The sequence below is a fragment of the Fusarium verticillioides genome, chromosome 6 (assembly GCF_000149555.1).
Source record: "Fusarium verticillioides 7600 chromosome 6, whole genome shotgun sequence".
In the NCBI taxonomy this organism is placed as follows: Eukaryota; Fungi; Ascomycota; class Sordariomycetes; order Hypocreales; family Nectriaceae; genus Fusarium; species Fusarium verticillioides.
The window spans coordinates 1,367,905-1,393,280 of NC_031680.1; the positions used below are offsets into that span (position 1 = coordinate 1,367,905).

The following is a 25,376-nucleotide window of genomic DNA, read 5'->3' on the forward strand; positions in this document are numbered from 1 at the left end:
TGGACCACACTTTTGGATAAAAAGCTTGGGCCATGCATATTAATCGCTATCGAGCACTAAAGCAGATTATCAAGTCATCAAATTCTTGTCTCAACTTAGACCTCTTCATCACCATTTACCTAAAGCTTTATAACTTTAGGCCTAAATGATATAAAGATTTAGATGAGTTTACATTATAACTATAACATAAATCACGATCTTGCGGCATCTTATAACTTACTCTGGATTATTTGCTGGTTTTAAAACATTTGTAAAATTGGAATATAATTCATTAATGCTTAATGGAAGGAGTCATCAGAGCTTTGACTTGCACGGCAAACATGAATCAGGCAACGGTGAACAGAAGATGGGAAGGAGATATTACCGAAAAGGCTATGAAAGTAGAATCTCCTCCTGAACGGAAGGAAATAACTACGTGCCTACCTTACCTACCTACCTACCCAGGTAGGTAACCACGAAACACCAACCTCCCATCCCTGCCTTCATCCACAAACCTACAAACTTCACACTTCCATACCACAACGCGACCATCTCTACCTAGATATCATCATCCTCATCAGCAGCCTTCTCCGCCAGCATAAACCTGCTCTTTCCAGTCTTCTCGTCAACCTCATGCTCGATGGCAAGCTTCTGGAGGTGGCCGAGAATGTTTTCCAGCTTGGTATCCTTCTTCTTGCGATCTTTCCTACCTAAGTTGTCTAACCAAGACAGCTTGTTGAGAATGAAGTAAACGATAGCGATAACGACAGTTACACCGAAAGAGTAAAGCCAGACGATCACCACAGTTACGATATCGACCCAGCCATTGCTGCTCTGCTTGAAGTTCGACTCAGGGTGGGAGATTTCACCCGTACCTGACATCCAGCCAAAGAGGCAGAACAGGGTAGCCAGGATATCGACGCCAAGAATGGCGAACACGAGTTGCCATGATGGCCAAGTCTTTCCGCCTCTTGTGACGAAGATGAGCCAGTTCTCTGTGAGGGCGACTTCGAGGAAGAGGATCTCTTGAATGGAACCGAAGTTCTGAATGAAACCTCCATTGGGCAGGAACATTGCACCTCTCAATACCCACGTTGCAAGGGCCAGAAGAATCCCAAGAATCACACTCATAACCCACTGTCACAGCGTTAGCCTTCGCCAGCAACATGTCGGACATCACAAACTTACAATCTTGGGTAACTGCCACTCTACCGGCCTCGGTTCCCAATGAGCATTATCATAGGCAACTGCAACTGTCGCTAAATCCGCAAAAAGGGCCAAAAATACTATGAGGTCGACTCGAATGGTCTCGTTGATAATGATCATGGACAGTGTGAGATAGATTTCCAGGTGGAGACAGAGCGCGATACGATATTGAATGTACGCTTTCATTCTCTGAAATATTTGACGGGCGGTCTTGATTGCAAGAACAATCGTACTTAGGCCTGGGGCAAGAAAGACGATATCTGCTGCGGCTTGGGCAGCTTCCGAAGCACCCTCAACGGCAATACCACAATCCGCTTTCTTGAGGGAAGGGGCATCGTTGACACCGTCGCCGGTCATTGCTGTGAGATGGCCTCTTTGTTGCAGCATTTCGACAACTGTGTACTTGTGCTCGGGAAACACTTCTGCAAAGCCATCTGCACGCTCCACGAAGTCATGCTGTACACTTCCGGACAACCCGCCATGGATGAGTCGTTCCGAGTTATACACTTTTGTACCGAGGGACAACATTTTGCAGGTTTCTTTTGCAATGGCTATGGCATCTCCAGTCAACATCTTGACGGGGACTCCAAGGTGGCCTGCCTCGATGATTGTCTGGGCCGTATCCTCTCGAGGAGGATCGAACATGGATAGCAAACCCAAAATGATCCAGGGACCATCGTTCTTCTTATAAGCGACACCAAGCGAACGAAATCCTCTTCGAGCAAAATCTTGAGCCTTCTCTTTATAGATTCGGCTTTCGTCCTCCGAGCCTGAAGCAAGTTTCAATACCGCTTTTGGAGCTCCCTTGACGCACCAAAATTTGTCATTCCCAAGGCGGCAAACCGCAGTGATTCGTTTAGAGACAGGATCGAAAGGTGTGAACGACTCAGTCACCCACCCCTGCTTGAGAATCTCTCTGGCTTCGGGGTAGCGCTTGAGAGTAAGGATAGTGACTTTGTCGATGGGATCCAGGGTTCTGAGATTATGGCTCGAAGCAAGAGCTGCGACTGCCATCATCCAATTGACGTCCTGGCCTTCTGCTAGCCAAGGATCACGAATCGATAGCTTATTGGCAGTCAGTGTGCCAGTCTTGTCAGAACACAGAATGTCGACGCCAGCAAGAGACTCAATAGCCGTAAGTTTTTGGACGATAGCCTTCTGCTTCGCGAGATAGGCTGCTCCAACGGCGAGGGTCGTGGTTGTCACCACTGGAAGACCAACCGGGACACCTGGTTCAGAACGATTAGCCGAACTCATTCCACAACAATTGAATTAGGGGTTGTTCGGGACCCACCAATAATGAGAAGAACAAGAGCATAGTGGAGGAGATTCTGCGATCCAGGCTCCGTCATCCCAATGTGGTGGAAGAATCCTCCAATCCAGGCTATCAGAATCCAGAACATGACAAGAACGAGAAGCGAGGTTCCAATGTTGTTCATGATAGCCTTGAAGTGGCCCTGATCCTTAGCTCCCTGGACGAGGTCTGCAGTACGACCGACGAAAGACTCTTTGGCAGTGGTTTGGACAAGGGCAAAGGCCTTGCCTCTTTTGCAGCCAGTGGTATAGTATACCATGTCGCCAAGATACTTCTCGACAGCGAGTGACTCTCCAGTAATAGCAGACTGGTCAATGGCTGCGAGAGGTCGGCTTCGGTAGTCGTGTGGCTCCGGCTCATGACTGTGTTGATGGGCATCATGTTCTGTCGATGTGTCTTGATCTTGTTCTTTGTCTGCACCATCAGCAAACTCGTCTTCCTCATCGCTGCGGTCGAGTTTATCTTCGGCTCGGAGACGTTTGTAAAGTTCAAAATCTTCGGGGCGTGTATAGTCGCAGATAAGGCGAGCATCTGCAGCCACGGTACCGCCTTCTTGAACAATGAGCTAAGACATTGATCAGTCATGGTTGCAAGAAGGAACGACTTAAGTCTGGTTGTTTTAGGAAGAAACCACTCAAGTCTGATGGCTTCAAGAAGGAGCAACTCAAGCTGGACAGTTTCAGGAAGGAACCACTTACGATGTCGCCGGGAACAAGTTCTCGCGCCAGAATTTCCTGTTCGTTGCTGTCACGTATGACCGTGCATCGCATTGCAATATCACCCTTGAGACTAGCGACGACATCTGCGGCTTGCTTCTCTTGGTAGAAGCCGACGAAGGCATTGAGCATAAGGATACCGACGATTACTCCGAAATCTACCCAATCCCCGAGACCGACTGCGAGAAGGGCCGCGACCTCCATAACTGCGATGCGATAATCAGCAACTGAACCCTCACACGGACGGTAGAATGGCTTACCATAAAGAATGGGTCCTGTAAAGAAGGACAGAAACTTCTCAAACATGTTCTCCTTCTCGGAAACCAACTCGTTCCATCCTGTTACTTGTCTTCGTTTTTCAACTTCATCCGATGCAAGACCAGCTGTGAGATCCGTCTCAAGCCAGGCATCAGGAGTACCCTTCTTAGTAAGAGGCTCCTCCTGGGCATCGACACCGCTGCCGAACTGCCACCAATGCTTCTTCTTGACCTTCTCATCACGGTCATCGGTTGCGCGACGACGATCTTCGCGATAGTTGCTGATGTAGTGATCAAGAGCAGGATACTCGCCGAGACTGTCGTCTACAATACTGGCGGCTCTCCCGCCTCTAGAAGCGCGGGAGGCTCGCCGGCCAGCATTGGATTCCAGGTCATCGTTGTTGTTCTTGCGACGACGGAATAGTTTAGACATTGATGATATCGTTCAAGCAGATTATGATGGTATAGAGGATAATTAGGGTCACGAGATCTACGTGCACACACTTGTCTTGAGAACAGGATGCAAACACACTCTCTATCACATCTTTTCAGGCGCAACGAGCCGTTATTTATTGCTTTGCGCATTCTCTGTGAGCGCATAGCTTACTGCCTTTTACGGATAGCTCTCGTCTTTGCAGCGTTGCAACCCGCTCATTGTAACCTCGCGTTCGCGAATATGAATATTGACCGACTTCCTGTGACTCTCGAGCGTTATTTTCCAAAAGCTCCCGTGTGATCCGGAAGGCAGATCTACATCGCTAGAGCCTAGAAGCAATCGTCAGAGGGTTGCATGCCAGGATGATTCAGTCACCAATAACACAATTTCCGTGAAAATGTACAATAAACAATGAGGGATTAAGAATTGAGTTTCTGGATATTTCATTAAAGCCGGGCGATGGGTGCATGACTATGACGACCTTCAGGTGCCGCATAGCCGTTGTCAATTCGTGATCTCGGTTCTGACGGATGTGATATTCGACAACTTGGATACATTATATAGTGTAGTCTCAACCCCGCGAAACTGTGAAAGATACAATTGGCCGTTGTATATTTGGAGTCATGCGGAGAAATTTGTCGGCCAAAGTGCCTGCCGAGTCGGCAACCCTCAGTGACTGATTCCTTGTTTTCGGAAATCGAGACTAGAGCTGAAGAGTAAGCTCTTGGGGTCTTCTAACAACGGACTCAGCTAAAACTTGCCGATAGACCCTGAGTTTCGACATGGAAGCATTTCCATGGAGGTAAGCTTCACCGACCAATGTCACATCATGTTGCGCGGTTGGTTAGGTTGGTAAACATGGTGTCGTATTGGTTGGAAATAACCGATCCAGTAGCTTTTTTCCTATAGTAGTAATAAGTCTCCTGCCGGTTCAACAATATTGTAACTTACACCATTCGTCGGGCAACAGATGCTTCTGCAAGTTGCTTAGGGTCCGTCCCGTAGCATGAGACGCCCAACTACCGGCGAGGTTTCGTCCCATTGGAATTGCTCCAATTCCATATTCGGTAGAGAAGGCTTTTCTGTCATCATTAACAATTTGAGCAGTCGTAAAAACAATAAAAGTCTGGCAGGATGATGTGTTTGAGTGAATGGCAAATTGCACATAAACGGTCGTAACTTCCAGCTTCTGGGTGAACTATTAAGGAAGGATCCAGCAGTCTGATGGGCATTGTACAGAAGACGTCTGGGAAGGAAAGAGCATACACGTAATACCTATCTTCCTTCCTTCTCTGCCCACAGGCACCCAAAACGGCCTCGATGGTAGAAACACGTTCTGGGACTGGTGAACAAGCCCTCCAACGCATGACTTGTGTGTGACATCTCGAAACGGCATATACTGTGGCATCGTGGATGGACCTTTTCTAACCGTCACACCATACATATTCGCTGTAGCGAGTACTTGAACTTCAGCATCAGTCGATACAGAGCCTCGAAGAGCTATATCAGGGTCGACAGGGCGAAACGTTGAGGAACTTACAACACCGCCCACGTAAATATATCTGACGGCAAGTGTCACCAATGCTTCGGGTCCTGCTACCAGCATGGGGGACGGAGAGCAAATCGACATAAAAGGATCTTGCGATGGCATCTTAAGGTCATACTGATGAGCGGCCACAGTTCACAGCTCTAATCTCGCCTCGGAATCTCGCCATGGCTGTCGGCGGCATATGTCTAGGCTGGGACGAGGATGCTGATTATCCACTGTTATAAGAGAGTCTGATGGCCCAGCTTGAGCAACGGAAGCTGCAGCTGTATCTCGGTTAAAATAAGCATAATAGCTTCGTTGTTCCGGCTCCGGAGGCATCCTAGAGACACAATTGTCTGGACTTGTTCAATGTTGAGCCTGTAGGTATGAAATCAGGCATGCGCTTGATAAAATAGTCGCTCGGTTCCCATAGGAGAGCCGTCCATGGTCGAACACAGTGGAAATTCGATTCCCGTTAGATACCAAATGTAGTGATGAAACAATAAACTAGTATTGAACAGCAACAATGCATTTGCCAACCCAAGACATAAGGACACCATATTTTTGTGATGCCGGGTTCTCACATATTCACCAGATAATAGCTCGATAAACAAACGATGTAAGCCCAATTAACTGCACATCGATCATACTATCAGAAGGTTAGCGGTCAAGGGTTACCGAAGCCTGGGGGCCGAATCCATACTTTCATAATCACATTCTACATATCCAACAGAACGAGTCCAAGAGAGAGAGCTGCGGGAGCAGCCTGGATGTAGAGAATCTTCTTGTTGGCGGTGAGACCACCATATGCACCCGCAACCAAGACACAGCCGTTGAAGAAGATCTGAAGTTGCTTTGAGAACTCAGGGTTCGGGTGAAGAAGCGACCAAATCAGTCCAGCGGACAAGAAGCCGTTGTAGAGGCCCTGATTGGCAGCCATTGTCTTGGTCTGCTCAGCGAATTCGGGTGTGAGTCTGAAAGCCTTTCTTCCACGAGGCTTCGTCCAGAGAAACATCTCGAGAACCAAGATGTAGCTGTGTAAAGCGCCGACGAGGCCGCTGGCAGTGAGTCCGATTACACCCATTCTGACGATTTTATGCGAGAACAAGAATGAGAAGTGCGTGAGATGAGATGAGAGGAAATGGACAGGAATTAAGCTTTGAGACAAAGTTGGCGATGTGCCTCAAACATGCTTAATTTGATGACTAATAAATACCAGGCAATGGCGAAAAATGTCATTGCGCTCGCATTTGCATCCGCGTTTGGGATTCTTGGCCGAAGACAGCGGGATAGTGACTGAAACCAGTAACGACTTGAACTCTAAATATAAAGTCGTTGCTGTGGAACGGCAGTTTCACAGTCACAAATGGGTTTCACAACATAGCACCACAGGAGATCTTGATTTAATATGTGTATCGACACATCCAACGTAGCCATTATCGGGCGCTGAATAAGTTAACTAGTTAAAATACAGCATATAATATGCTGAAGAATACTAACTCGACCAATCACCACAACTCATTTCCTCTCAGTAAGCAAAGCGGAAATCGAGTCGCTTGTTTCCATCAATCTCTCGCTGTTCCTTGTCCGTCTGGTATTCGAGCTTCTGCTCCGCTGTCATCTGATCCCACTGTTCAATCTTCTTCTTGTTGAGGTGGATGAGCCAGAATCGCTGGGCGAGGAATGCAACGACAGAGAGGCAAAGAATCGAAATGAGCACCTTGTTGCCGTTTTTGTAGTAAGGAGCATCCCACTTGCGGTAAATCTGAGAGCTTGTAACGCTTCCCCTGTTTTCTGTTAGTGTTTGCTTGTTGAACGGGCAAAGGTCAAACTCACATTTGAACAATGACGTTGTATGTAGCCGCAGCAATGGCTCGCTTCTTAACATCGAAAGAGTTCTCGGAAATCCAAGAAGAAACCAGAGGGTGAAAGTAGGGATAACCAGAGATCAGAGTAATAATAGAGAATCGTCCCCATTCTCGGCCCTCATCGGGAAGGGTGAGAAGTGCCGTAAGAAGAGGCAGTGACCAGATCTCTCCAAACAGACAATGGAACGTCCTCTCGTTAAAGTACTCAGAACTGTATGCCAGCGCAAGCATGGTGACGATCTGGAGTGCAGCAGAGGGTGCAGTGAGCAGGTTGCTAGCCAAGGTACTGAACTTTCCAACTCGCTTGAGTGTAAGAGTCAAATAAGCCTGAACAGGCGCGGCAGGAATGTAGGCAACGAGACCGATAAAGTAAAGACCCCAGAGCGAGGGGTCTGACCATGCGTTCTTGACATCCTGCCATGTGGCAGGCTCCTTCAATGCTGTGAGACCCTTGGCGGGATCATCTCGAAGAATACGGTTGATCATGATGACCTCCTCACGCTCAGTGTACCAAGACTTTCGCCAGATGAGAGATTTGGTGCCTGTGGGCGAGGTAGGAAGATAGGCCATAGAGACGAGACCAATGACCACGGTAAGAAGACCCTCGAGGAGCAGAAGCCAGAACCAGCCGGGGTGGCCGTTGACACCTCGCATCTCGATCAGCCCAGCAGCAAGGAGAGCAGAGATGACACGGGCGACGTTGAGAGTAGACCAGAAAGCTGCAAGTCGGATAGACAGCTCTTTCGAGGTGTAGAAATAAGTCGCCATGAGAATAACACCAGGAATGAAACCACCCTCAAAGGTTCCAATCAGAGCACGGGTAACGTAGAAAGCAGCTCGTCCGGTCATGAAGGCTTGGAAGGTTGAGACAAGACCCCAACAGACCATGAGCGTAGGAAGGACATGCTTGAAGCCATATCGTTTGGTGAGGAACTGAACGGGGAACTCAGCAAGCAAGAAACAAAGGACTTGAATGGTGGTTCCGTTATTGTAATCATCGGTGGTCAATCCGAGATCAGTCAAGAGGTCATCAGCGAGCGCGTTGGAGATGTTTCCACGATCCAGTTGTAGTCCAAAGAACTATATCGTGTAAGCCATTTTCATCGCCAATTGAGAGACAACACATACCATAAGACACAGCCAAGACAAAAGCTTGAGATCAGTCTTTCGTACTGCCCGTCTCTCCTCCTCAGGAGTCCATGTAGCCGATGGATCCCACCGATGGCCGCCTTCGTAGTCGGCATGAGGCGGCAAAGCGTCTGACAATTGCTCTCGGCCAACTCCGATTTGCGTCTTGGTGATTTCCACCGACACGCGCTGAGCAACTGCCGAGCTCGCCTCGATATCCGGGTTACCCATCGTATATAAAGAATCTCGCTCAATGAGTTGGGTAACTATCAAGAGACTCAATTGAAGTGATCGTCGCTGAGATGATCCCAAAACTTGGGTTCTCGGTCAGATATATAAGAGACATCTACAGTTCGACCATGGATATAGTTTGTCGCCGGAGACTCTTTCGGTAGGTAGTATACACAATAGTCCCCTTGGTGGGTGGCTCGATCGCGCACGCCATAAGGACATGAAGCCAGATCTGGTAACACTCAATTCTCATAGTCAAGGGCCATGATCCGGGAAGGGTTCTCCAGGTGAGATGAAACAGGTGGATTAGCAACTCAGAGCATCATGTAGTGACCACCTGACAGGGCACTTGTAGAAATTACAGCTACGAGATTGGTCCAAACCCCTCGTTAGAGCTGGGGTAGATTCTCCGAGAAATTCTCCTCTCCCAAGCATGCCATCGTTAGTCCCGATGTCGTCTTTGCGGGGGGAAATGATTCGGCATTGTACGTTTGGCCTGTAACGGTCTCAAGATTCCATTCTTGGTTAGACTCGTTCCCGCCATGCCGGGCCCTTGTTATTTATCAAAGGGTGGCTATCCTCCGAAAGAGACTCCGGCCTGGATACAGCTTCACATAATTGTCACTGTTTGCCCTCGTTTTCTTATCAATTGAAAAACATTGTTCAAAATCAAGCACATATTGCATCATGCCTTCTGCTGCACCCGAGACCGTTTCTAGCAATATTCTCGGCGGAGATGCCCAAAGCCGTCCACGTCTATCAGAACCCTTGACTTACACGGGTAGTCTTGATGACATTCCTCAACTTGACGTCACCCCTGTCATTGGCCGTGAGTACAATGGCCTTCAAATTAGAGACCTCTTGCAATGGGACGAGAGACACATCCGTGACCTTGCAGTCACTATTTCTCAGCGAGGTGTTGTCTTTCTGAAGAACCAGGATGTCACTCCTCAAGAGATGAAGGAGTTTATGCTGCGGCTCACAGAGGTTGCTGGGTGCCCTGCTAGCTCAGGTCTGCATGTGCATCCTTTGACTGAAGAGGGCAGTGAGTTGGGTGATCAGATCAGTGTTATCTCAAGTGAGAAGCAGAAGAAGGGAGGTGGTTTGACACATCAGCTCAGCGATGTAAGCCGATATGCATCTGCTGGATGGCACAGCGATATTACCTTTGAGAAAGTTCCCTCGGACTATGCTATGCTCAAGATTCACACTCTACCAAAGACAGGTGGTGATACGGTATGTCTTTGCGACTCAGAGGTCCAACCAACCCGTGTTGCATGGTTCTGTTCTTTCCGTCACCTACATCTTGCTAACTTGAAGCAGCTCTGGGCATCCGGATATGAGGTCTATGATAGACTCTCAGACCCCATGAAGAAGTTCCTCGAAGGATTGACCGCGACTCATGATGCCAGCTTCTTCCACGACGAGGCACGACGCCTAGGAAACCCGATCCGCAAGGGTATCCGTGGCTCTCCTCTAAACCAAGGCGAGAACCTCACATCAGTTCATCCTCTTGTTCGGACAAATCCAGTCACAGGCTGGAAGTCAGTGTTTGTCAACAAAGGCTTCACCAAACGCATCAATGGATTGTCAAAAGATGAGAGCGATACACTACTAGCGTACCTCTTCAACCTAGTGACACAGAACCACGATGCCCAGGTCCGGTACCGTTGGAGCAAGAATGATCTTGCGATTTGGGATAATAGATCAACCTTCCACTGCGCGACGTATGACTATGAGGAAGCGAGAGCTGGAGATCGAGTTTGTAGTCTTGGCGAAGCGCCTTATCTTGATCTGAATAGCAAGAGTCGCAGGGAAGCACTCGGTATCTGATAACATCGGAATATGTATAAAATTGAATGAAGAATGTGTAATGTCACCACATGGCGCTGTTGTCTCTGGCGATGGTGAGCGTATGAAAGCTTCTTTGTTAGTAGGCCTTGGGACCTGCCCAGTTTATACTGAATTACCTAAAGTCAGGTAAACTCGTCTAAATCTCTACATCATTTAGGCCTCAAATCGTAAAGTTTTAGGTAAATGCTGATGAAGAGGTCTAAGTTGAGACGAGGAATTTGGTGGCCTCTCCCATTAAGCATTAATATCCTCAAGTCAAATTTGACAAATGTTTTGAAACCGACTGGCCCGAAATCGCCGCTCCTTCGCCCCAGCCGATACCCAGCTCTCCTGCTCCTATTGAGGAGGAACCCAGCGTTGAGACAATCAACAAGTATTATTATACTCAAGCCAATTCATGATAGAGGGCAAACGGAAAGCCAGGACTGACTCCCGCTACAAGAAACGGAGACGACCGGCTAAGCTCCAAAGAAGGAAAGGGAAACAGAGGTGCTAGGGCAATCTCGTAGGAGAATGGCGGGGGAGCTACCGAGGCTTAGAAGGGAACCAAAATCCGGGGTAGACAGGGGTCATGGAAGGCGAGATCGCAATGGACCAGCACGTCATTTACTCCGGAAGTACCAGTAGCACAGAAACAATTCATTTCTGTCGAGTTTTCTCATTTGCCGCACTTTCGTTCTTTTCACTGGTCAATGGTGAGCCTTCTGCTGACTCTCATCGAGCAGTTCAACCTCCAAGCCATGACCCCACCTCCACGACCTCCGAAAAACACTCCGAGTTCTCGTCAGAAGCTCGCGAGACGTGCCTGCGATTCATGCAAGATCAGAAAGATCCGCTGCTCAGAGAAACCCCCTTGTACAGCGTGTGAGGCATCGAGTATAGAATGTACCTTCAATCGTTCACAAGGCACGAGAGGTCCACGAGGACTGAGACCACGTACGCTGGATAAGATTGAGCGAAGGCGTCATGGGGATGGAGCAAAAAGCGATACCTCAAGCCCGGACCAAGCTCTTGCCAAGAAGTCACCGTCGCCTGTTGATGAAATAGCTTGTTTACTTGACGTTCTAGAGGTTTACTCTGAAAGATTGTACCCCATCTGGCCCATCGTCGATGCCACTGATCTAAGGAACAAAATTCGGCAGAATCCCAATGAAGGTGGTGCAGCGAGGTGCCTTGGTAATGCTGTGGCTCTTGCTACTATTGCTCAACTGAAACTGGGCACTGCATGGCGACCCAGTGTAGGGGAAGCGGAAACAAGTGGGTTGAGTGAGAAGCTGGGTTTGTTGGATGCTTTGAGGATTTCCTTCTTTCTACATATTTACCATGAGAACGCTTTGCCAGGAGGCACAAAGTCGCTTGTGTACTTGCGTGAAGCTATCACGCAGGCGCAAATATTAAGGCTCGATCGTGAGTCGACTTATTCTGCGCTTTCAGAAGCCGATCAACATGTTTCGCGACGGATTCTCTGGCTGCTGTTTGTCACTGAGAGGTAGGATTCTTCACCCAAAAAGATATCCTGCTAATGTGTATCGCTCAGAGGTGTTGCTCTCTTGCACAAGCTTCCCATAGTCCTTAAGCCAAACATCTTGTTCCCGTGGTTCGGAGGAGCGGATGACCGTGCTGAAGTTCTACCGGCATTTTTAAAGTTGGTCCATCTGTTCTGGGTCTTTGACCAGTCCAACATCTTTGAGATACTTCACAACATTGACGCGGACTCGGATCTGCCCAATATGGCTGCTGTTGCGCAGAATTGCCTGGAACTTCTACAGCAAAAGCTACTCGATTCGGCTGATAATGACGATTGGGGTCCAATTAACGAGGTTCAGCGAGCAGACATGTTTGTTACAAGACAGTGGATGCGTGCTGTATTATGGCGAGCGGCTCTTCGATTTGGGATTGTCATACCGTCTATGAACCCCGTGAATATCGCCAAAGACTTCTTGAGCCTCGTTTCCGAGCTTCCTAAGGCTGCTCTCGAGTCTCATGGACCGACACTAGTGAGTGTAATCGTGTATCGATGTAACAAGATGCAAACTTACAATCGGGTTAGGAATTCAAGACATTTGAGATTGCTACGGCTGTGATTGATGCAATCGCGAGCGATGTCTCGATACAAAGAGATCAATCTGGCCCAATACTCCACCAACTACGCGACATACTTTCATCCTGCCGGGGAGGCAACCGCACTCTTCTCTCACTGCTTACAATACGAATGGACGCAATCTTCAATTCAGGCCGTATGCTGGAACCAGATGGTGATTCAGCGGCTTTTGAAGCCAATCTAGCATCGACTTTCCAAGATACTGCCGAACTTTTGACAGCACAGCCGAACCTCACGATGCCAACGTATCAATTCATGGAAGGCCAAGCCTCTCAGATTTGCTGGCCACCCCTGGACCTCGGTTACCTGGTTCGATCTCCGTCGCCGCTTACTCGTATGCTACTAGAGTCGATGCCCCGCGATGTCGCTGAGCAGGACGAGGTCCAGCAGATAATTGAGACATCAACCTAAGTGTAGGTAAAGGATTGATAAGATTACGGTCTTTAGGCAATATTAGGCCCAGTTTTCACCGTCAAAGTTGAAGATTTTTCCATCTCTGGCTTATGGCGCAACGAGAACCCCGTATTGCGCCATTCTACCCTTGTGAAGCTACTGCAATTCCCCGCTGCAAGACGCCTGCAGATCTGCAGATGGGGAAAACCCAGGTGTGACAGCAAGGCAGTCGCAATATCCAACTCGATAAAGCTCTTTGACATTCACCGTATGAGTTAGCTTTCCAGTACCTCGGACTTGCGACTCTACTCAATCAATTCCGATAAATAAGTCTATTTTAATTGTTGGTGGCACTGATTCCTAGAACAATAAACAATCCTGTAAGTCATCCCCGCTCCGAATCTATCTCCGAAATATTCTCCGGCTGCACAACCCCAATTCCACTGACCGAGGTGCATAGGTAGAAGAAACACTCACTTCGCGCAAATTTACCATCACCATAAATCGCTAAAATGGCTTGGGCAGAGCCTAGAAACACTGGCATGATCTACCGTCGTCTCGGTAGATCCGGTTTACATGTCTCTGCGATTGGTCTTGGTAGCTGGATGACCTATGGAGGCTACGCTCAAGATGAGGAGGCATTTGCTTGCATGAAGAAGGCTTACGACCTTGGGATCAATTTCTTCGACACAGCCGAGAACTATACTGCTGGCCAAGCTGAGATTGTCATGGGAAAGGCTATTAAACACTTTGGATGGAAGCGCAGCGATTTGGTCATTAGCACAAGTGAGTCATCAAATGCGCCAGATATTCGAGGCTTTATGCTAATGGTTCTCAGAGATCAACTGGGGTGCCGTGAATGGAGAGATTCTCGTCAACAACCATGGGCTTTCGAGAAAACACATTATCGAGGGCCTAGATGCCTCATTGAAGCGTCTTCAGCTCGATTATGTCGACATTGTCTACGCTCATCGGCCAGACAGACTGACTCCTATGGAGGAGACTGTCCGAGCCTTCAACTACCTAATTAATAACGGAAAGGTTTGCATAGTATTTGCAGCTTGATTGCAGCAGCGCTGACGAGGCCACTAGGCTTTCTACTGGGGTACATCAGAGTGGTCTGCTGATGAGATTGCCGAAGCTGTAAGTCGCTACCACTTATATATAACGTGCCTAGATTCTCACATCAACAGGTCGGAATTGCTCGTGATCTTAGAATGATTGGACCTATCGCCGAGCAACCATTTTACAACATCCTTGTCAGAGACAGAGTTGAAGGCCAATTCCAACGCCTATATGAGCGGACTGGCCTAGGCATCACATCGTTCTCCCCCCTGAAGATGGGCGTTCTTAGTGGAAAGTACAACGACGTAGTTGACGGCAAGCCACCCAAAGATTCCCGTTTTGAAGCCAGCAAGGACAACTTCGCCAACTTCATGCGCAGCCGCATTGGCACTAATGACTGGAAGGAGGAGATCGACAAGGTTCGGCAGCTGAAGCCCATTGCTGATAAGCTGGGCATCAGCCAGGCTCAACTTGGTATTGCCTGGTGTCTTAAGAATCCTAATGTTACCAGTGTTATTACCGGTGCGAGCCGGCCTGAGCAGTTGGATGACACTGTTGCCTCGCTGAAGATTCTTGATAAGCTGACACCAGAGATCATGGAGGAGATCGATGCCATTACGAAGAACAAGGTTGAGCTGGATCCTGCTAGACAGAGCTAGAGACTTCCAAATCAAAATTCAAAGAGAAATTTATAACACGACTCTAGAGTATCAGACATTGAGGTGCTCGAAGTGTAGGTGTTAAGGAAATACCAAAATCGGAGAGTACATATAAAATGATAACACGTTATATTCGTGGCCTAGCTCTTGTGATAATTGTAAGAGCATTCGACCCTGTAGAGATGCATTTTCTGCATCAAAGCTTTTGGAACATACGTACGCAGTTCGCTCGATTCATTTCATGTTAGTCTGGCAAGGAATTGGCAGATTTCATTCAGTTCTGAGAAATAGTTTATTAATGCCATTGTAGTGAAGAAATCAGTTGTACTTTCACATTTTTAGGCGGCTCGATAGTCGTTGGAGTTCATCGCCTGGTCTGGGCGTGACCTTGTATTGAATATACAGATGTACCTGATGTGACGAGTAGATAGAGCCGATTGGTGCTGAGAGTTGTGAATGAAAGTTCTTCAGTCGTTTTCTGATCAATATCTACGACAACATCCCATGAACTACTGAGATCAGCTCAACAAGGTTCACTCATCGGTAACCAACTGCCGTGGACGGCAGATCGCACTTTGTCGAGTTGCGACATTATGAATCATCATACGACTACGGCCCAAGAGAAGTCCGAACTACGAGAGTAAGGAGATAAACTCGGACTCGCGCTTTTGGTTTCACTATCAGCGATACAAATACAACCCTAACTTGTCTTCCAAGGGGTCTATTAACTTATTCTCGTATTTGACAGCCTCTGATTGGTTCGTGTCTTTTTGTTGGGGCCATCCGCCCCGAGCCGGAGACCCTCTTACCCGTTACAGTAAAAACACTTACCGGATATGGTAAAAGTCTCGACCGACGCCAAATGCAAAGTCCGCGATAGCATCATCGACAACGGCCCACGACGCGGATCGCAGGAGTTAACGAAATGTCCGGGCAATTGAATGCTTCAAAGCCACTCAAAGCTAGCAGTAAAGACTCTAGTATAAATATTTCGAGACGTCTTTTCTTTGGAGAAGCATCTCATCACCATCACATTCATCAACACACTCAACAATTGCTACCACTTTCAGTTTTATATACATAAATCCCCCTAATCTCAGATACTACAATGTCTCAGAAGTACGCCAAAGACCAGCCTGAGGGCTTTGCCAACAAAATTGAACGAGTTGCCATTATTGGTGTAAGTAACACATTCGTCTGTATCTAGTCATTGACTGACATTTTACAGGCTGGTGGAAGTGTTGGCAAGTACTTGGCCAAGTATCTCATCGCGACAGGCAAGCACACAGTCACTGCCGTCACCCGTAAAGGCAGCACCAGCAAATTCCCTGAAGGCGCTCGCACTGTCACTGTCGACTACGATGATGAGAACTCCATCGTTGAGGCACTTCGAGGCCAACAGTTCCTCGCAATCTCTCTCTCAGTGTCCGCAGCCCCCGGTACCCAAGAGAAGATTATTGCTGCAGCCGCCAAAGCAGGTGTTCCATGGATCATGCCCAACTGTTACGGTATCGACATCACCAACAAGTCACTCGCCGAGGAGAACCTGACTGGTGGAAGTGTGTTCCCAGGAATCAATGCCATCGAGGAAAATGGTGTATCCTCATGGATTGCCATGTGCTGTTCCTTCTGGTACGAGTTCTCTCTGGCCCAGGGTCCTGAATGGTACGGTTTCGACTTGACTGGCGACAAGAAAAAGGTTACGCTGTACGATGATGGCAACACCCGGATCAACAGCTCAACTTGGGATCAGTGTGGTCGAGCTTTCGCAGCTCTTCTGAGTCTGAAGGTCATTCCTGAGGATGAGAACGACAAGTCCCCTACCATCTCCAAGTGGCGTAACAAGCCCCTCTACATCTCCAGCTTTCTCATCTCTCAGCGAGAGATGCTCGACAGCTTTCAGCGAATCACCGGCACTACAGACAAGGACTGGGAGATTGAGTATGAAGGTTCCAAGGAGCGCTGGCAGCGAGGCATGGATCTTCTCAAGAAGGGGGATCGTTCTGGCTTTGGACTCGCTATGTATGCTCGAACGTTCTATCCCAATGGCGATGGAAACTTTGAAGCCAAGTATGGCCTTGCGAATGAGGCTTTGGGTCTACCTAAAGAAGACGTAGATGAGGCCAACAAGAGGGCTTTGAAGATGGTCGAGGACAACTACAACTACTTTGCGAACCGAAATCATTAAAGGTTCAGTGGAAGAATAAGAAGGAACTGGCATTGAATGTACAGAGAGATTTGGTAGATTGGACTTTCCGAGATAAATAAGCAGCATGATCACTCACGCATAACTGCTCCTGATGTCTGAATGAAGGATAAAAAGAGAGACTCTCAAACGAGCAAAAGAATGGTCCCGCTCGGGCTCGAACCGAGGACCTTCTCGGTGTAAACGAGATGCCATAACCAACTAGGCCACGAGACCAATGAAGATACCTGCAGAGGTAAGATTTGGGTTTAAGTTTGTGGAGTTGTGAGCGGTGAGAGAAAAGAAGACGAATCATGTCGGATCCGCAAAAATGTGGTTCCGCCCGGGATCGAACCGGGGACCTTCTCGGTGTTAACGAGATGCCATAACCAACTAGACCACGGAACCTGAGCTGATGAGATGAGATCTCTGGCAAGTTGTGTCAGCGAAGGACGTAAGAGTGTCTATACATATGCATGTTGTCGGACTCTAGCGATTGCTGGAGGATCTTAAGAGACTAGCAGTTTGTATGATACATAGAGCACACTAAGGATAAGTTCGACCCTGGCATCTTATAATTATCTACTGTTAACATTCATGCCTGGGAATGTGTTGAGTGTATTCAACTTTTGGAAGCCTACCTATCTTGAATCTTTTTCAGGTACGGCATTCTGGAATCGTCAACTTTATACTTTACAGCACATTCAATGTCAAAGAGTTATGCCTTAAGTGACCGAGCAATTACGGATTGTATTTGTATGATTCGGTTTTTTCAAAGTATCTCGAATTCTCCCTGCAGCACTTTCAAACAGTTTTTGTCAGTTTCATGATTTATTCCTTGATCTTCTGAGGGTTTTAGGCTGTTCCTACCGCTATATCTATCTACCTATACTACCTTCAGATTAAAATCTCTTCACTATACTATGCGCCCTCTTGATCGTCGAGCAATGCTCTCAATCGACGTTTTTGTGTCTTTGTGAACGTGGCTTGGTAATTGACAGGCTTTGAAAGCTGTGGTGTGCACCTCCCGCCTTGGCGGCTCTTGGCGATGCGATTGGGAGCAGAGCCTCAATATCAGAAGTCGAATTTGGATGTTCATTTGATATTAGCTATCTATCGAAACTATTTAATTGGTCACCTTTGAGTTACCGTTGTCTGCAAGAGAGTTCAATTTAACAGACTTTGCTAGGAATAACGAGAATCCAGGGGCTTATTCATTAACATCGTCATCACTAACAACGTCTCATCACTTTCGAATTATACAGCGCCCGATAATGATCAGCCCATCTTGAGGAGTCCGTATCGGATTGCTCACGATTCCACTTTGTTCGGGTCTCTTTAGTCTGGCCTTCAAAACAATAGCGGCTTTCATGCTCCCATCTCAAAAAGAGACACCTCCGACCCAACGGTCAAGCTCCGAAAAAGAAAGTGGAACGTTGTGAATATTCATTACTCAACACAAATCCAAAAAGTCGGAGAGAAGCCTGGGGAAAGGTTGAAACCCGTCAGGGCCGCGGGGTCATATCGCGGAGTGCCATGCAAAATCTGTATAACTGGTCATCTTGTCATATTCCAAAACGTAATAAAAACCATTTCTCCAGAGTCGTCAATACGGGGATTTGGAACTCAGAAGTGAAGCTTTTCTCTCTCGCCACTATAGGCTCCAATTTAATATTCCCACATGGCACGGCAACCCCGTCGAGAAGCCGGTCGATGCCGGTCCTGAGAGCTATAATTCCCTGATATAGACCGTGAGAGCTATGCATTTATGCAGCATCTGCCGGTTCGGCCGGTCGACTCGGTTAAGACGGATGAGCAGTAGGCAGCACGGACCAGAATATGTCCAGAGAGCCGCAACTTGACTATCTGTCTTATTCGTGAACAATATCCAAAAGTCACCAAGCTGGGGGAATATCTCCACTGAAATGGGCCTCAAAGAAAGACCCCGTTAAACTTATTTTTACAAAAGTCTCCTGATTTTTATCTCCAACTGTTCCTTTGACAAGTTGGGGTAATTCAGCTAGGGAGCCGCATATCCGTTCATGGGGGAGCTAAATTCATTCCAATCTGACCATAACAGCGTGTCTGAAACCAATTAAAAAGAGTTGGAAAGATGACATGCCTAAAGAAGGGCGCATAGGAGAAGGAAATTTTGCTAGAGACTAAAAGGGCGCTGATTCCGGAGCATGGACTTGGTTTTGGGGAGAGTCGGCTCCGAAGCGCGCTATTGTGATCCATCTCCATAAGGTACCTTAGGTACGTAGGGGTACTGTACACTTGTACAGAGGGACATGATAAGACAGGCCCCTGTAATCATTCGATGAGTGCCCTATGACACTGCATTACTTGCAGGAGTACAGCTGTCTTGGGCAGTTATTTTCCAATGCGGTTCATCAACTTGCAGGGTGTTACAAGCCATGAATTACTTCTAGAACATGAGTCGAACTCGTTACACAAAAGCCTCAATCAAGGATGGCTTGCCCAATCGCCAACCCAGACAATCACACCAAAACAATCCTAAAACAAAAAGAGATAGGCCCTTCCCCGGCCCGGGGCATGATCCCCACAACGTCATCCAGCCGTCGAGTTCACCGCGAAGGGTGGATCGTCATCCCTAGACTGTCACGGTGACAAGGGCCAGGGGAGACAATAAAGCGTAAGGCATCTATCTTGGACGACAAAAAGACTCAAGTAATCTTAGTATAGACTTACTGAAACCCGGACTAGCTATTTTTGACACTTCGCTCTCAGGTCACAAGTTTTCTGCGCCCTGAGGATGGGGAAAAGCGACTTTGTTACGCAACCACAATGACGCCCCCCAGAGATAGCTACGATCGCCAAACTAACTAGATACCAAATAGTCCAAGTTACAGCCTAGGTCTAGCCCAACATGAGAAGTGATCCTCCGTTAACGGGCTTGACGTCTGGCATTTAAATACCTGCTTTGCTAACCTCCCAATATGTCACCCTCTGACCTCATTTTTGATATCCTACCTCATCTCACTCATCATGGAGTCCCAAACGCCGCGGGACAGAAATGTCCATATTGACGACTCAGCTGCTTTAGAGCAGCTCGGCCATAAGCAGGAACTCAAGCGCAACTTTTCCAAGATCTCTCTTCTCGGTCTCGCTTTTGCTATCCTCAACACATGGACCGCCCTGTCAGCCTCTATCAGTCTCGCCCTCCCCTCTGGAGGTCCCAGCTCCGTCATCTGGGGCCTCATCGTGGCTGGTATTTGCAACTTGTGTCTAGCTGCTCCTCTGGCTGAGATGTTGTCGGCTTATCCTACCGCTGGTGGTCAATATCACTGGGCTGCTCTTATTGCTTGGCCCAAGTGGTCAAGGGGTATCAGCTACGTCACTGGTTGGATCAACGCTGCCGGTTATGTTGTGTTGACGGCAACGGCACCTCTGCTTGGAAGTACTTTTGTTATTGACTCGATTACTTTCATGCATCCTACCTACGAAGCCAAGGCATGGCATCAGTTCCTGATCTACCTAGCCTTCACGATCATCGCCCTCGTCATCAATGCCTTTGCGACACGAATTCTACCTCTTTTCAACAAAGCCGCCTTCCTGTGGAGTATCTCGGGATTCATCATCATCAGCATAACTGTTTTGGCCTGTGCTGCTCCCGATTACCAGAGTGGTGCATTCGTCTATGGAAAGTTTATCAATGAGGTCGGCTGGCCTGATGGCGTCTCTTGGATGCTTGGACTTCTTCAGGGAGCCTTTGCTCTCACTGGTTTCGATGCCGCCGCGCACATGATCGAAGAGATCCCTAACGCTCGAAAGGAGGGCCCCAGAATTATGATCTGGTGCATTCTTATCGGCATGCTCTCTGGTTTCATCTTCCTCTCATGCCTGCTGTTCGTTCTCAAGGACGTTCAAACTGTTATCGAGTCACCAGCCGGCGCTCTTCTGCAGATGTACTTCGATGCTACTAACAGCAAGGCTGGAAGTATCTGCCTCATCGTCTTCTCTATTGTCTGCATGGTGTTCACTGCCACTGCTATCATGACCACCAGTGCCCGCATGACCTACGCTTTCAGCCGTGACCGAGGTCTTCCCTTCAGCCATATCTGGGCCAAGTACAACGATGCCCTTGAAGTTCCTCTCAACGCCCTTCTCTGGACTACAGCCTGGGTTATCATCTTCGGTCTTATTCTTCTTGGAAGCTCAAGTGCCTTCAACGCTATCACTGCTGCTTCCGTTGTTGCTCTTGGTATGTTGCCCTCTATCTGTGCCTCTCCTCAACTAACATTTCAAAGGTGTCACCTACGCGATCCCTCCCGCCATTCATCTCCTCCGCGGCGGAAACTTACTTCCCGAAGACCGACCTTTCAAGCTCAGCGCTCCTGTTCGATGGGTTTGCAGTCTCGTTGGTATTGCTTGGGCCATCCTCACCACCGTCCTTTTCGTGTTCCCACCTGAGCTTCCCGTTACCGCTACCAACATGAACTACTGTATCGCTGCTTTCGGAGTCATCCTTCTGATTGCCGTCGGGACTTGGATTGTCGATGGTCGAAAACACTACAAGGGCCCTCTTATTGAAATTAATATGGATGGTGCCACTCTTGAGGGTGCATCCATGGCCGAGACCACATGCACTTCAAATCCTGAAGATGATATGAAGAACAATCATGCTTAGATCAGCGTATGCGATCTGAGCGCATCTAGAGCGTGGACTTAACACCAAGCTATCATTGAATAGCTAGATTAAATATAAATCGTGTATTGTTTCTTGAATTCTGCTCTATGTCTAGTGATTTCTAATGAAGACTTCCTCCTTTTGCCAACAGGAAAAAGAATGCCAGGAATTGTTACAAGTAATCATGACCCTGGTCAGTCCTAAAACAGACATGGACCCCATGCCATTAGCCCTGTCAAGAAACCTCAGACGTTATCCGGCAACATAATCGCACATTAAAGAATCGAAATGTGTAGAAGCAGCTGTATAGCTTCGAGATGGTATACAAATATGAACCCCTGCTACTACCTGGGCAGATTCGACTTCTAGAAATCATTTCTGGAACTCAGAATGCCGTGGTTTCGAGCCATATGTGTGTCGTCAACCTCGACGACAACCCAACATACAAATGTCTGTCATATAATTGGGGGGAGCCGGGCGGAAATGAAACCGATGAGATGTGGTCGAAGCCTTCTCAAACTATTCTCACTGATGGGTTTGAGATGCATATCAGACAAAACCTTTACAACGCCCTCACTGCGCTGTGTCAACCTGGAATTCTAGGGCCCATATGGATAGATGCACTTTGCATTAATCAAAACGATATACAAGAACGGAACTCTCAGGTTTCTCAGATGGCAAAAGTCTACAAGAATTCCGAGGAAGTCATTGTATGGCTCGGACATGAGAGAGAATACATCCAGACGGCAGTGGCTTGCTTTCAAAGATTACCCATCACGCGCCAGTAGCTTCTTTCAGATGAACATGTCATCTTGAGGGACAAAACATTCGCATCGTGCAACTTCAGGGACTCAGAAGTGCTAGCCATGACACGTTTCTTCACTGACCATGCATGGTTTGGCCGGACATGGACACTTCAAGGGATGTGGCTAGCTCGAGAGATGGCAGTTATGTGCGGAATAATCTATGCTTCTGTAGATGTTATCCTCGCCGAAAGTAGTATTGCAAATGATGGTTACTCCTCGAGGAGTGTCACTGAAGACATACAGAGAACCCTAGCGATTACATGGCTGATGAACTTCACCTACGACTTGATAGCCAAATTGAGAAAGGAAGTTGATGGGACTTCTCCTTCGCCACTTGGATTCGAAGTCGACTATCATCGTGCGAGGCATGCTACAGATCCTAGAGATAAGATATATGGCTTACTGGCAATATCTGGTAATTCGTCTCCGCGTCAAAAAGAAATGGCTTGGCTAATGAAATTCAGACACCACTACGGCGGATAATTATATGAAACCAGTAGTTGCGGATTATTCAAAACCAACCCAGGAGGTATTCCCGATAGCGGCAGCACATTGTCTACTCAACATGACAAGCTGGCGAGGTCTGAGCTATATCGGAGACCGCAGTAGATACCACATCCCAAATTTACCATCCTGGGTTCCAGACTACACCCAAGCTATTCCTTGGAGGCTTTTCCAACGAAGAAGTGAAGATACTTTCAAAACAGCAACTTACCAACAAGTCTGCATCGAGTACGATATCAACTCACCATACACTATCTATTCGCCATATTCTTATTTTGATACAATTACTGCCGTCACAACTGCATACTGGGAAGATATAGAAGGCTATTCTCAGATAATTGAAATTCTCAGTCTGGCTCTGAGCCCATTTCCTGTCAAAACGTTCGGGGAAGACAATGTCTTGTCAGTAGTGGCTAGAACCTTGACGGCAGATCAAGCAGGGATATATGACTATGGTTCATATGATTTTGTTGATCAATTTGGGCAAATGACATACGGTATGCTGTGGTCGAGCATTTTAAAGAACCCATATATGGCAAACCAACTGCTCAAAAGTCCCGACGCCAGTCTTTCCGAAGCTTTGTTTTTTATAGGAATTGAGGACCATCGAGACTTGTTGTCAGGTCTACTACACCCTTATCGGCACATATACGAAAAAGAGTAACAAATAGAGTTAGAGTCCAGTCTCACAGAGTCTCAAGATCAGAGCCTCAAGGCTCGAACCTCACTGATACAGCTTGACTGGGGTTCTGCATCACGCAAAAGAAGTCTCTTTCGAACGAAGACAGGACATCTTGGGCTTGCACCCCAGACTATTCAGGTCGGTGACGAAGTGGGCATATTGCAAGGCGGTGAAGTTCCGCATGTATTTCGTCGCGATACAGGCTCGGAAACGTCGTTGAGTCTGGTTGGCGACGCCTATGTTTATGGAATCATGCATGGGGAGTTGGAGTCTGAGGATCTGAAGTTCACAGAGGTTCGGTTGGTTTAGATGAAGCTCATGGCTAGTTGACAATACCTGAGTGTTGCGGCGCTGTCAAATGCCTCTTTGACGTGGACGGCTTCACCAGAGTACTACACTGGCGAGGTGATACGAACGCCACTTTATCAATTAAGCTTAATTTATACGAAAACAAAGCCTTGTGTGGCGCAAGGGAGGTTTGGACGTGGTTGGGGCCATCATTATGTGTAATTGAACATTAATTAAGAGATTCGAGCTTTCATAACAATGTTATACAACAAGAGATACTCGCGTGTAGCCAATGCCTTCGTATATGTGCATTTATTTCTCCGTCGTGACGTGATTCATGATTTCATCTCATAAGTCGTGATGTTGCATGGCGTGCTAATCATATCCATACGCCATAACTCCTGTCTGTTATCGGACCGATTTTGAACAATTGAATTGATGCATTGTAAGAGCATCGCGAGGTATCGAAGTGAAAGTTACCCTGTCGCAAACGCTTATTGCCGTGTCGGTTGCGTCGGGCTTACACGTAATAGCGTGTACCGCGATCAGTTCCATAGTATCCAGGTGATCGACCTCGGCGATGGCTTCGAGATCTTGAGTCTCTGACAACAATTGGAGGAGGTGCAGAGATGCTTGATCGATGTGATCGTCTGCTTCGAGAGCGGTGATGATGTGAATGTCGTCGAGGCTCCTCCTTGTAGTGATACCACTTCTCCCGTTCCTGAGGTGGTGCGCCCAAATTGAGGCACGATCGAATAACCCAGAGGAGAAGAAGAAAGCCAGCAATGGAACCAATGACGATGCCCGCGATTGCGCCTCCGCTCAATGTTTGGGCACTATTGCCATCGTCGCCGGACGCAGTAACAGTGACAGTCTCTGTATTTTGCCGAGCCACTAGAGTTGGAGGAGAAGACAGCGTTGGAGAAGAGAGGGCCCTGGCGAGGATGGCACCCAAGCCGAGATCGTGCGGGGAACTGAGCGGAGCCATTGAGGATCACAGAGAGTGAGTGTCAGAGATAGTGAGTGATACCTGGTGGTAGACGAGCACAAGATGGTCAATGTCGACGAGGGGACGCAGCACCTTAAGTACAGCCTCTAGTGCCAATTAATGAGTGATTTAGCAAACCCAATTCTCCCCAATGGGACAGTGGGACAATGGGAGGCTGGGAAGGGATAACTGTACATAATGGATGAACTGTAAATGAGAGGGTTTGGACGTCATAATACCATCAACATCACCGATCTCACTGCAACTCCCCGCTCACACGAGACCATACAGAACTCTGCTTTAACCCTTGTACCTGGTCTTGGTATCACATCTAACCCTCCCGGTTAAAGTGTCAGACTCATTGTGGTGATTGATTGCCATGCTTATGACGTCTACAGCTTCTTTGTTCTCAGCCATATCCTTGCTCGTTTGGACTTAGCTCGGCCACTCAACTCAAGAAACTTGCTTAATTGATGCGCTAAGAAACGGCAGTGCCTGGAATTGATCCAAACGTAGGAGCTTTTGTTACGAAACTT

The 25,376-nt window shown here is 47.7% G+C and overlaps 10 protein-coding genes and 2 non-coding genes across 13 annotated transcripts; 6 read left to right on the forward strand and 6 right to left on the reverse strand.

The window, feature by feature from the left end:
• Window positions 1-345: 345 nt before the first annotated feature.
• Window positions 346-3,906, reverse strand: FVEG_02350 (H+-transporting ATPase; the record flags this gene model as incomplete). Its single annotated transcript, XM_018889588.1, has 5 exons — window positions 346-1,116; window positions 1,168-2,414; window positions 2,480-3,065; window positions 3,199-3,422; window positions 3,477-3,906. The coding sequence occupies 5 exons, from the start codon at window positions 3,904-3,906 to the stop codon at window positions 538-540; spliced, it is 3,066 nt and encodes a 1,021-aa protein (XP_018745768.1). The 3' UTR covers window positions 346-537.
• A 1,725-nt stretch (window positions 3,907-5,631) lies between these two features.
• On the reverse strand, window positions 5,632-6,650 carry FVEG_02349 (membrane protein). Its single transcript, XM_018889587.1, has 2 exons — window positions 6,141-6,650; window positions 5,632-6,086 (listed from the first exon to the last, which is right to left on the reverse strand). The coding sequence occupies exon 1, from the start codon at window positions 6,519-6,521 to the stop codon at window positions 6,156-6,158; it is 366 nt and encodes a 121-aa protein (XP_018745767.1). The 5' UTR covers window positions 6,522-6,650; the 3' UTR covers window positions 5,632-6,086; window positions 6,141-6,155.
• A 183-nt stretch (window positions 6,651-6,833) lies between these two features.
• On the reverse strand, window positions 6,834-9,078 carry FVEG_02348 (hypothetical protein). 2 transcript variants are annotated; one of them, XM_018889585.1, is made up of 3 exons: window positions 8,434-9,078; window positions 7,274-8,385; window positions 6,834-7,224 (listed from the first exon to the last, which is right to left on the reverse strand). In XM_018889585.1, the coding sequence occupies exons 1-3, from the start codon at window positions 8,662-8,664 to the stop codon at window positions 6,966-6,968; spliced, it is 1,602 nt and encodes a 533-aa protein (XP_018745765.1). In that variant the 5' UTR covers window positions 8,665-9,078; the 3' UTR covers window positions 6,834-6,965. The 2 variants fall into 2 exon arrangements, with proteins under 2 accessions (XP_018745765.1, XP_018745766.1); XM_018889586.1 differs by lacking the exon at window positions 8,434-9,078 and having other exon boundaries at window positions 7,274-8,408.
• Window positions 9,079-9,271: 193 nt separating this feature from the next.
• On the forward strand, window positions 9,272-10,548 carry FVEG_02347 (hypothetical protein). Its single transcript, XM_018889584.1, has 2 exons — window positions 9,272-9,900; window positions 9,988-10,548. The coding sequence occupies exons 1-2, from the start codon at window positions 9,352-9,354 to the stop codon at window positions 10,495-10,497; spliced, it is 1,059 nt and encodes a 352-aa protein (XP_018745764.1). The 5' UTR covers window positions 9,272-9,351; the 3' UTR covers window positions 10,498-10,548.
• Window positions 10,549-11,258: 710 nt separating this feature from the next.
• Window positions 11,259-13,030, forward strand: FVEG_02346 (hypothetical protein; the record flags this gene model as incomplete). Its single annotated transcript, XM_018889583.1, has 3 exons — window positions 11,259-12,007; window positions 12,056-12,515; window positions 12,569-13,030. 3 exons carry the CDS (start codon window positions 11,259-11,261, stop codon window positions 13,028-13,030), a joined length of 1,671 nt encoding a protein of 556 aa, XP_018745763.1.
• Window positions 13,031-13,524: 494 nt separating this feature from the next.
• On the forward strand, window positions 13,525-14,736 carry FVEG_02345 (hypothetical protein; the record flags this gene model as incomplete). Its single annotated transcript, XM_018889582.1, has 4 exons — window positions 13,525-13,798; window positions 13,851-14,053; window positions 14,105-14,155; window positions 14,206-14,736. The coding sequence occupies 4 exons, from the start codon at window positions 13,525-13,527 to the stop codon at window positions 14,734-14,736; spliced, it is 1,059 nt and encodes a 352-aa protein (XP_018745762.1).
• A 1,097-nt stretch (window positions 14,737-15,833) lies between these two features.
• On the forward strand, window positions 15,834-17,023 carry FVEG_02344 (hypothetical protein). The gene is made up of 2 exons (XM_018889581.1): window positions 15,834-15,916; window positions 15,965-17,023. Exons 1-2 carry the CDS (start codon window positions 15,845-15,847, stop codon window positions 16,922-16,924), a joined length of 1,032 nt encoding a protein of 343 aa, XP_018745761.1. The 5' UTR covers window positions 15,834-15,844; the 3' UTR covers window positions 16,925-17,023.
• Window positions 17,024-17,084: 61 nt separating this feature from the next.
• On the reverse strand, window positions 17,085-17,158 carry FVEG_15037. Its single transcript has one exon. It is a non-coding gene; the product is annotated as a tRNA-Val (tRNA).
• A 97-nt stretch (window positions 17,159-17,255) lies between these two features.
• Window positions 17,256-17,329, reverse strand: FVEG_15036. The gene has a single exon. It is a non-coding gene; the product is annotated as a tRNA-Val (tRNA).
• Window positions 17,330-19,331: 2,002 nt separating this feature from the next.
• Window positions 19,332-21,676, forward strand: FVEG_02343 (hypothetical protein). Its single transcript, XM_018889580.1, has 3 exons — window positions 19,332-19,577; window positions 19,649-21,146; window positions 21,193-21,676. The coding sequence occupies exons 2-3, from the start codon at window positions 19,931-19,933 to the stop codon at window positions 21,570-21,572; spliced, it is 1,596 nt and encodes a 531-aa protein (XP_018745760.1). The 5' UTR covers window positions 19,332-19,577; window positions 19,649-19,930; the 3' UTR covers window positions 21,573-21,676.
• A 762-nt stretch (window positions 21,677-22,438) lies between these two features.
• On the forward strand, window positions 22,439-23,873 carry FVEG_15035 (hypothetical protein; the record flags this gene model as incomplete). Its single annotated transcript, XM_018904128.1, has 3 exons — window positions 22,439-22,793; window positions 22,843-23,379; window positions 23,560-23,873. 3 exons carry the CDS (start codon window positions 22,439-22,441, stop codon window positions 23,871-23,873), a joined length of 1,206 nt encoding a protein of 401 aa, XP_018745759.1.
• Window positions 23,874-24,052: 179 nt separating this feature from the next.
• FVEG_02342 (hypothetical protein) lies at window positions 24,053-24,912 on the reverse strand. Its single transcript, XM_018889579.1, has one exon. The coding sequence runs from the start codon at window positions 24,838-24,840 to the stop codon at window positions 24,373-24,375; it is 468 nt and encodes a 155-aa protein (XP_018745758.1). The 5' UTR covers window positions 24,841-24,912; the 3' UTR covers window positions 24,053-24,372.
• Window positions 24,913-25,376: the final 464 nt, after the last annotated feature.